Source organism: Ovis aries, chromosome 3, assembly GCF_016772045.2.
Source record: "Ovis aries strain OAR_USU_Benz2616 breed Rambouillet chromosome 3, ARS-UI_Ramb_v3.0, whole genome shotgun sequence".
Taxonomy (NCBI): domain Eukaryota; kingdom Metazoa; phylum Chordata; class Mammalia; order Artiodactyla; family Bovidae; genus Ovis; species Ovis aries.
Genome location: NC_056056.1, coordinates 163,921,671 through 163,932,250, shown reverse-complemented (window position 1 = coordinate 163,932,250; position 10,580 = coordinate 163,921,671). Strand labels below are relative to the sequence as shown.

The 10,580-nt window shown below is 38.9% G+C and overlaps 1 protein-coding gene and 1 pseudogene across 1 annotated transcript; one reads left to right on the top strand and one right to left on the bottom strand.

Annotated features, from left to right (window-relative positions):
- The first annotated feature begins 3,234 nt into the window (after positions 1–3,234).
- LOC101104213 (olfactory receptor 6C4) lies at positions 3,235–4,163 on the top strand. The gene is given in 2 exon segments (XM_004022807.4): positions 3,235–3,676; positions 3,679–4,163. Coding segments are annotated over 2 exon segments (927 nt in total).
- A 2,612-nt stretch (positions 4,164–6,775) lies between these two features.
- On the bottom strand, positions 6,776–7,790 carry LOC101104723 (large ribosomal subunit protein uL18-like; annotated as a pseudogene).
- Between the last annotated feature and the right edge of the window lie 2,790 nt (positions 7,791–10,580).

Sequence of the window (10,580 nt, the reverse complement as noted above, 5' to 3'; positions counted from 1 at the left end):
TTCAATTATGCTAATTCTAAAATTAATTTTTTTAAGCAAAACAAAATGAGTCCATTTGTAAGAAGCAGCATAATGGACTGAAATCAAATTCCTAAATGACGAGCATGTTGCTTCTAAGAATCAATTAAGCATGTAAATATTGAGACTCCTTTAAAATAACAAATGCTAATAAAACTGGAGAATTGGTTCCTTACTACATCAGGTATAAATCATTCCTGGGCTGAGGAGTATTGTTCAGAAATTTTAGTGCAGTAGCGGGGCCTTGAATTTTATAGGATGCAGTGGACCAATTCTGATTAGAAAGTTCTATGAAAAGTTTTGTTTAGCCCATGTGAAAGCATTGTTTGAATTTCCTTGCAGAAGGATGTTATCAATATAATGTCACAGCTGTATTCCTGGAATAAGTTGGATGTGGTTAAGATCTTGCCTGTAGAGTTATGTGCAATAGGCAAGGTTGTTGGAATATCTCACAGGGAGGCAAGTGAAAACATACTATTCCTTCAGAAGGTGAAGGCAAATAGCCTCTGAGAGCCTGTAGAACTCTAGAATGTATACATAAAATCAAATCTTCCATAGAAAAATATTTTTCAGGTGCTGATTGGATGGAATATTAATTTCAGAAATAATAAGTATGCAGATCTTAATGGAGGATACCATGGCATTAAAGTTGTTGTTGTTTAGTTGCTAATTGGTATCCAACTCTTTTGCGACCCCATGGACATAGCCCGCCAGACTCCTCTGTCCATTGGATTTTCCAGACAAGAATACTGGACTGGTTTGCCATTTCTTTCTCCAGGGGATCTTCCCAACCCAGGGATCGAACCCACATCTCCTGCATTGGCAGGTGGGTTCTTTACCACTGAGCCACCAGGGAAGCCCCAAGGTTGTGATAATCCACTGTGAAGTGACATTCATTTATATCAAGTTTGAGCACTGGCCAGCTAGTTTATTAAAGGGAAAAATAATGGGAATAATGACTGGCAGGCACACCAATCCCCTGGGTTCTCACTCCATCACTCTCAACATCACAAACCTCATGACTGTGGCGGATTCTTTCATGACACCCTTACGGTCTCTCAGGAACTTCTCTCCTCGGCCACATGTTTACAATTTGTTCTCCAAACTCTCAACTGAGGTTTATTTGCACCTTTTATACTTGGGTCCACAGGGCATCTTTAACTTCTTTAAGAAATTGATCCCCGTGTGCCTGCTCTAAAAAGAGCAAATAAAGTCTATGTCACTCTAATGAACATAGAAACTGCAAAGAAGCCCACCCATATCCTGCCTTCTAAGGACTCTGCAATAATCTTTCTTAGAAAAGAAACATTTTCAGCTTATTAAAATCATCTTTTTTAATTCTATTATTACCAGGAGAAGGGGGTGCTTATTTGCTCTTTTTTTATTATACATGTGAAGGACTCTATGTCTCAGAAACTGTGATTTGATTCTGATCCAGATTCAAAGAATGGAAGCAATACACTTCCTTCCCAGTTAAGCTCTAAAAACTTGGGTACTTCCATCTAAAAAATAATTGATGGGAAGCCAATTTTAAAAAATACTAAATTTTATACAACTCAGAGACTCACATGGCACATCTCACCTTTGATTTACCTCTTGAGGACAACAAGGTAAACAGCCCACTACAGTCAATCAGATCAATGAGGGTGAGAATACTGAATGTTTTAAAGTAAATGATGTTATTATTCTATAAATATTGATCGATTAAATCCTCCAACTGTGAAAATCTGGATGAAAATGAAGCATTTGCCAAAGACCACAGGTTAGTACAGACAAGGAAGTCATGGTTGTAGCGGGATACAGGTCAATACCTCCAAAAGCTATATGGAATAATGGGGAGGTTGACAAAAATGATTGTGAAGGTCTAATTTTTCTTACTCTTACACGTGTGAATTAGAGTGGCGTTTTACATTGTTTCTGCTTCTTAATCAGAAAAACCTAAAGAGGCACACAGGATACCACCAGTAAAATTTCCTTCCTTGGGGATTATCAAATTATGTACAAGGACTCATTGTCAGAAACATGAATGTTCCTCTTCCTGGGTTCTGTATGCCAAGAAAATCTGAAGCATGATAAATTTATCATCCTTAGTTTGCCACTGAGGACTCTTTGAGGCTTTGAGCAAAATCTACTCTGAGATGTTGTCTGTGGATCTCTCGAGATTTCTATTCTCAGAAATATAGTCCAAATCAGTGTATAGGAGACTTTGAAAATGGCAGAGAAATAAAAGTAAATGCTAATGAATATGATTTATTAATGCCTTAAACTTGTTCATGTAGTCAAAATAAAATGATAGAATATTGAACTAAAGGTCTTTAAGTCCTAAAGCACTGTTACAAATTCACCCTACAAGAACTGATGTGTGCATGCTTAGTCATGACCAACTCTTTGTGACCCCATGAACTGTAGCCCACCAGGCTCCTCTGTCCATGGAATTTTCTGGCAAAAATACTGGAGTGGGTTGCCATTTTCTACTCCAGAGGAATCTTCCCAAACCAGGAGTCAAACCTGTATCTCTTGTGTATCTTGCAATGAGCAGGCAGATTCTTTACCAAATGTGCCACCTGGGAAGGGGGGGGTCTAGAAATATCAGTTATGTCTCAAGATCTTCAGAATTATCTACTTGGGGAAATTTCTATTGGTTGCAAGAACAAGGGAAGTCAGAGATTTATATAGTGATGGAGATGAGGATCTGTGGCAGGTATCCGTCTAAACATTAAATAGTACAAGGAGGGGGAATATTACAGGGAAGGGGAAATAATATAGGGGAAGCACCAGAGGGGAGAGGGAAGCACAGAAAATAGAATCAGATAGAGATATTTCTACCAAGTGCCCAGAAGTAGGAGATTAATAGAGTCAGAGAAACGTGCCTTCAATATGGAGACTTTATAAACATTTTGGAAGGAAAAGATGGGTACAAAAATTTATTCTTCTGAAAAAAATTAAGTAATTATTCTGTAGTAATTCTCTTATGTGTGCAGGAATAAATCAACTTGAGGAATTACAAAGACTTTAGGAATAAGGTCATTTACATGAGTAACAGGAGGGCTTCCATGGAACAATTCTAGTCCAGTGGACACTGGTTTGGGTCAACTGAATGGAGAGTTATATATGACCTGATTCTGTTGATTACAAAGAGTTTTATCTCCCCAGCCCCAAGAAACTTTAGTTTTCATCATTTTCACCTATTCCCTTTAGATCTACTGAAGGTCAACAATGAAAAACCGAACCACATTTACTGAGTTTATTTTGTTGGGCCTCACAAACCAACCTGAGGTCCAGGCAGTGATATTCATCTTTCTGTTTCTCACCTACATGCTAAGTGTCCTAGGAAATCTGACAATCATCATTCTCACTCTAGTAGATTCTCACCTCCAGACCCCCATGTATTTTTTCCTCCGGAATTTCTCCTTCTTAGAAGTTTCCTTCACATCCATTTTTATTCCCAGATTTCTGACCAGCATGACAACAGGAAATAAAGCGATCAGCTTTGCTGGATGCTTAATTCAATATTTTTTTGCTATATTTCTTGGGGCAACAGAGTTTTACCTCCTGGCTTCTATGTCCTATGACCGCTACGTGGCCATCTGCAAACCCCTGCACTACCTGACCATCATGAACAGCAGAGTCTGCATACAACTTGTGTTCTGCTCCTGGCTAGGGGATTCCTAGCTATCTTTCCCCCGATCATCTTAATGAGCCAGGTGGATTTCTGTGCCTCCAATGTTCTGAATCACTATTACTGTGACTATGGGCCCCTCCTGGAGCTCGCCTGCTCAGACACAAGCCTCTTAGAACTGATGGTCATTTCCTTGGCAGTTGTGACTTTGGTGGTTACTCTGGTGCTGGTGACACTTTCTTATACATATATTATCAGGACCATTCTGAGGATTCCTTCTTCTCAGCAAAGGGCAAAGGCTTTTTCCACTTGTTCCTCCCACATGATTGTCATCTCGCTCTCCTATGGCAGCTGCATGTTTATGTACATTAATCCTTCTGCAAAAGAAGAAGGTGCTTTCAACAAAGGAATAGCCGTGCTCATTACTTCAATTACTCCCTTGTTAAATCCCTTCATTTACACTCTAAGAAATCAGCAAGTGAAACAAGCCTTCAAGGACACCATCAAAAAGATTATAAAGCTTTAACAAAACAAAATACACTTCAAGGAAAGATATACTTCATTTAGTAAATACATATTGAGTGTCTACTATAATTCAAATGCTGACCTGGCATTTAAGGATAAAATATGAAAGGCATATGTCCTAATTTCAGGGAATCTATGGTGTAATGTGATAGAAATGTATATAAACTGTAAATTGTCAAGTTTGCAGTTTACTTATAAGTCATAAGCTTGAGTGCATGCGTGTGTGCTAAGTTGCTTCAATCATGTCTGACTCTTTTTGACACTATGGACTGTAGCTTGCCAGGCTCCTCTTTCTGTGGGATTCTCCAGGCAAGAATACTGGAGTGGGTTGCCATGCCCTCCTCCAGGGGGTCTTCCCCACTCAGGAATTGAACCAGCATCTCTTATGTCTCCTGCATTAGAATACGGGTTCCTTACCACTAGCTCTATCTGGGAAGCCCCAAGTCATAAGTTTATAAAAAATAAAAGAATATGGTAAGAGAAGGATGAATGAGAAAGTCCAAAAAGAACAACTGGAAAGAACTAGCTGTTTTCTGGAGTAAACTGGACATTGTGAGTCAATAGATGTTTTAAGAAAGGAAGTGATGCTATGAGCATTGTTTCTAAAGAAATCTAGTGTTACTGTTCATTATGGAGCTGTGGAGCCATGCTTCTATTAAAGTGAAAATATTTTTTATTCTCCTTCTCTTTTTCATTTATTTTACAACTGTAGCCATTGAAACTACCATCCTCCTGTAAATTAGGTCCACTTTTCTCCAAATGAGGGAAAAACCCTTAAGATTTTGTGAACTTACACATTCATTTTCTAAAAGTTGTAGTTAGAGTTCTAGAGGCAAGGTTTACATCCTCTTACCTGTTGTTGCTGTTCATAGCTGGCATCTTTCTAAGTTAATGACTGAGTTACCCACTCTGTCTCTCTTTCTCTCTTTGGTAGTCTTTGAAAAAAATTTTTCAATCACAATTTAATTTTCATCTTTTTGTTTACTTTTGTTAGGTATTATAAAGGACAAATTTTGTGATGTGGCTTCATTCTTTCAACATTTCCCCAAATTTTTGCTTTTTTTACGTAACCCATGGATACCTGTTTTATAAAGTGAAAAAAATATAAAGTATCACACAGTTTTATATGTAAAATGTTCCAAATTATGAATCTTCACAATCAACTGGGAACAGATTACCCTACCAAGAATTCCACACATGGATTTTAGGTAACAACAAACTGAATTTGAAGAGGTGATGGTAGAAACCCAACATCAATGGAACTTAGGACATTTTGGAAAGCTGATTATTTATACATAGTTTAGTAACACCCTAATTCATTGCAGAATGCTGATTGAGATGCAAACTGTGCATCATCTGATGTATTCACATGTTTTATATGTGGTAATAATATTGAGTGGAATGATGCTTCTTAGTCACTTAAGGAAAAAACTGTACCAGCCTGATCATGAGAGAAAATTTCCAAAACCACAGAAGAGAGTGAAGAGTGTATAATATTTTTAATAAATGACCTTTTTTGTAAGCCATGGCTATTTTGAATATCTGGGTTTCCTTGATGGCTAAGCTAGGGATTGTGTTAGTTGCTCAGTCATGTCTGACTCATTGCAACCCCACTGACTGTAGCCTGCCAGGCTTCTCTGTCCTTGAAGTTCTCCATGCAAAAATACTGGAGTGGATTGCCGTTCCCTTCTCCAGAGGAAATTCCCAGCCCAGGGATCGAAACCTGGACTCCTGCATCACAGGCAGATTCTTTATTGTTTGAGCTACAGGGAAGTCCAAGCTAGGGATTAATGATGCCTTTTAATTTATTCCAAATTTACTGAATTATTAATTAATAGAGAAATGTTCTCAAATGATCACACCTGAATCATTAACTTCCCCCATATCCACATTTCTACCAAAGCCCATGGTGAAATGGAAGACAATGCCATATTGTGGTTGAAAATACAGGCTTTAGTTCAAATCCCAGATTTTCAACCTTCTACCCAAGTCTCCTTGAAACAGTTTTTAACCTGCTTAAAGCTTATTTTTCTCAACTCTAAAATGTGGATAATATAGTGTCTATCTTATAGGGTAGTTTTGAGAATTAAATAAAATAATAGGCATAAAACGTCTAAGTCATTATTTGTTATGTTTAAGAAATGACATCCATTATAACAATATGGATGTCAATATAATCGATGTCTTTTTTTCAAGAAACTCAGGCTTAACTAGTAAGAATAAGCATTAAATTGATTGGTTTAACATAAGCAGGACTGTAAAAATGCTGGTCATTCGATTTGAAATCCCTGTGCAAAAAGACCAGTTTATTTCTATTCCTCTTATGTCCATTTGCATAAGATATATGCATCCTTGCATGGCTAGATTATTGCATCCTTGGATAGCTAGATTAGTCACACATTTGATAAAGCAAGGCAGAACACTTGGCAGCAGATTGTTAGGACTAGGCTACCATCAACCCCATGTGACCTGGATATCTCTGAGTATGAATGAGATGAAGAAGAAGAGTACATTGTATAAATCAAAGTACAAGGACTCTAGCCAAGGCTTCACCCAGTCTTCATAATCTAAACACTAAGAAATGAATTTTGGAAGAAATGTATCACATTTTTTTTTCTGCTTGTTCAATAAGTTTATTATTGTATTATCTGAAAAATCTTGATAGAAAATTGTGGTTTGGTTTAACTCTCAGCAGCTCGTTCCTGAGCTCTAAGGAAGCTTGCCTCCTTCTGAGCTACCCGATCTTTCTTCTGGGCAAGTGACATTTTGGGACGGTTCCACCTCTTCTTTTTAACTTCTTTCTTAGGCTTCTTCTCATACACTGGATTCTCTCATATTGCAGCATGAGCTTTCTTATACATCTCCTCCATCATGTCTGGAGTTACATTGTTCTTTATGTACTGAGAGAAATGTTTCTTGTAAGCATCTTCATCTTCTTCAATCAGGTAATGCATGTAATCTGCCACGTTTTGCCCCATGATGTGCTTTCGGTGTACCTCAGCACTGAATTCTTTGCTTTCTGAATCATAACCAGGGAACTGTTTGGTACTGTGAGGGATAGACAAGCCTCCATCGACAGCTCCCTTTAGGGCCCCAAAAACTTTATTCCCAGTAGTAGTTCTGGCAAGTCCTGCATCCAAGTAACAGGTGAAGGCACCAGGTTGACCATCAATGCTTTCCACATTGTATTCATCACCAGTCACCTCGACTTGGCCTTCATAAATTTTGTCCATACCAAACCTATTAAGACGCCTGCGGGCCAGCAGCAGGCCAGTACAATATGCGGCAGCATAGTGTGTCAGGCCAACCTTCACACCGTATTTTGGGAGTTCGTGAGCATAAGCTGCACAGACTATCATATCTCCTTCTCTACGGGCATAAGCCATCTGACAAATGATATCTCTGTTCGTTACACGAACTATCATTCTGTATTTAGGTGTGTTGTACTTATTTTTATATTGGATTACCAATCGTTTCCGAGCATAGTAGTCAGTTTTGCCCTCTCGCCTTCTTCTGAATTTCACTTGGTATCTCTTGAAGTAGGCCTTGTTCTTGACAACTTTAACAAACCCCATCCTGCGGAACAGAACCCCAACTCCGCAGCTTGCCACAGAGCTGCAGAACCAGCTCGGCTCCGGGGGGGAGAAAGACACATTTTAATTGTACTTGTTTAAAAAAGAGAGAAAAATAAAAAGACAAGTCATGCTCTCCTGAAACTGTTCATCTTGCTAGCTTTATATCAATAGTTACTGGGTATGTAACTCAAGTCACAAAACAAAGGAATGAATTTACTGGTCCTGCAGCTGAGTCTTTGAAATGTTTAATGTCTAAATGTGTAGGTTGGTAGGCTTTATCTCTCCTGTCACCACTGTAGACAGGAATCAAAAGAAACAGCTTTACCTACCTAGTATTCTCAAGATAATATCAAAGAAATGCTAGGGTAAGGAGATAATAAAAACACTGGGCATTCATTCCTCTATCCTCTCCCCAAAATCCCCAAGATTTGGACATATGAATTACAAATCTAAACAGATGGTCTTTTCTGAATGCTGTTTCTTGCAAAGAGTTTAAAATAAAATTTAAAAAATTTTTAAAGAACTTTTTAAGAAGCCAAGTAAGGTAAGAACTGTTCTATAATGACTTGGACATTCTGACCTGAGGATCACCTTTGTTATTTCTTTAAATTCATCCAGAAGTTCACAGACCAGGGCTTAAGCTTCAGCCCACACACATAATTGGACAGGATAGCAGAAGCTATGCAGAGGGCATGAGTTCAGAAGCCAAAAGAACTACCCATCTGAAGAATGCATCCACTGTGGGGTACGGTAAGGACTGGGGACAAGATTACACAAAAGACAATATATGATCCAGAGAACAAAAGCATCAAGAGATTAAAATAAGTATCAGTTCAGTTCAGTTCAGTCGTTCAGTCATGTCCAACTTTTTGCAACCCCATGAATTGCAGCATGCCAGACTTCCCTGTCCATCACCATCTCCCAGAGTTCACACAGACTCATGTCCATCGAGTCAGTGATGCCATCCAGCCATCTCATCCTCTGTCGTTCCCTTCTCCTCCTGCCCCCAATCCCTTCCAGCATCAGAGTCTTTTCTAATGAGTCAACTCTTTGCATGAGGTGGCCAAAGTACTGGAGTTTCAGCTTCAGCATCATTCTTTCCAAAGAACACCCAGGGCTGATCTCCTTCAGAATGGACTGGCTGGATCTCCTTGCAGTCCAAGGGACTCTCAAGAGTCTTCTCCAACACCACAGTTCAAAAGCATCAATTCTTCAGCACTCAGCTTTCTTCACAGTTCAACTCTCACATCCATACATGACCACTGGAAAAACCACAGCCTTGACTAGATGGACCTTTGTTGGCAAAGTAATGTCTCTGCTTTTCAATATACTATCTAGGTTGGTCATAACTTTCTTTCCAAGGAGTAAGCATCTTTTAATTTCATGGCTGCAGTCACCATCTGCAGTGATTTGGGAGCCCAAAAAAATAAAGTCTGACACTGTTTCCCATCTATTTCCCATGAAGTGATGAGACCAGATGCCATGATCTTCATTTTCTGAATGTTGAGCTTTAAACCAACTTTTTCACTCTCCTCATTCACTCTCATCAAGAGGTTTTTTAGTTCCTCTTCACTTTCTGCCATAAGGGTGGTGTCATCTGCATATCTGAGCATATTGATATTTCTCCCGACAATCTTGATTCCAGCTTGTGCTTCTTCCAGCCCAGCATTTCTCATGATGTACTCTGCTTAGAAGTTAAATAAGCAGGGTGACAATATACAGCCTTGAAGTACTCCTTTTTCTGTTTGGAAAATAAGTATAAGTTCCTCAAAAGGATAGGAATGATACTGACTAAATGAAGGATAAAACATTATAAACATAACTAGGTAAAAAATACTGCTGAAAAACATAAATGAAATAAAGATGAGACTAATACCAGGAAAGAAAGAACTAAAAAAAAATAATGAGCTAGAAAATCAGATCAAACCAGTCAATCCTAAAGGAAATCAGTCCTGAATATTCATTGGAAGGACTGATGCTGAAGCTGAAACTCCAAAACTTTGGCCACCTGATGCAAAGAACTGACTCTTCTGAAAAGACCCTGATAAGATTGAAGGTGAAAGGAGAAGGGGATGACAGAGGATGACATGTTTGGATGGCATCACCGACTCGATGGACATAAGTTTGAGTAAGCACCAGGAATTGGTGATAGACAGAGAAGCCTGGCATGCTGCAGTCCATGGGTTGGCAAAGAGTCGGACACGACTGAGTGACTGAACTTAACTGAACTGAAAGCAGTAGAAAACAAGACATTAAGTTGATAATGGAAAACAATAGATAGGTAGATAGATGAGCACAAAAGGCAAATGCAGATGCCAAAATCTAGATAATAAATGTTGCAGGTATAGAGAAGATTAACAGAAGGAAATAATAGTATATTTCCTACACTAGAGAAAGATGGATATCTCCAAGAATGCTGAAACAAGATGTGCTGAGTCGGGTCAGTCATATCCGACTTTGTGACCCTATGAACTGCAGCCTGCCAGGCTCCACTGTCCATGGGATTTTTCAGGCAAGAATACTGGAGTGGGTTGCCATTTCCTTCTCCAGGGGATCTTCCCAAGCCAGGGATCGAACCCAAGTCTCCTGCGTCTCCTGCATTGTAGGCCAATTCTTTACCCACTGAGCCATTGGGGAAGCCCTGAAACAAGACAGAAAAGCAAATACATCTTAAGAAATCAGACACTTAAATGTGATCATAAAATAAAAGAACACCGCAGAAGCCTTGCCACACAAAAGACAAATTTGAAGACCCTTTTAAAAGACATAGTCAAATGCTCGTGTCATTAAGCAAGTTAGAAGGTAGTAGTTAAACTAAAATAAATGGTGAAGACAGTAAACAA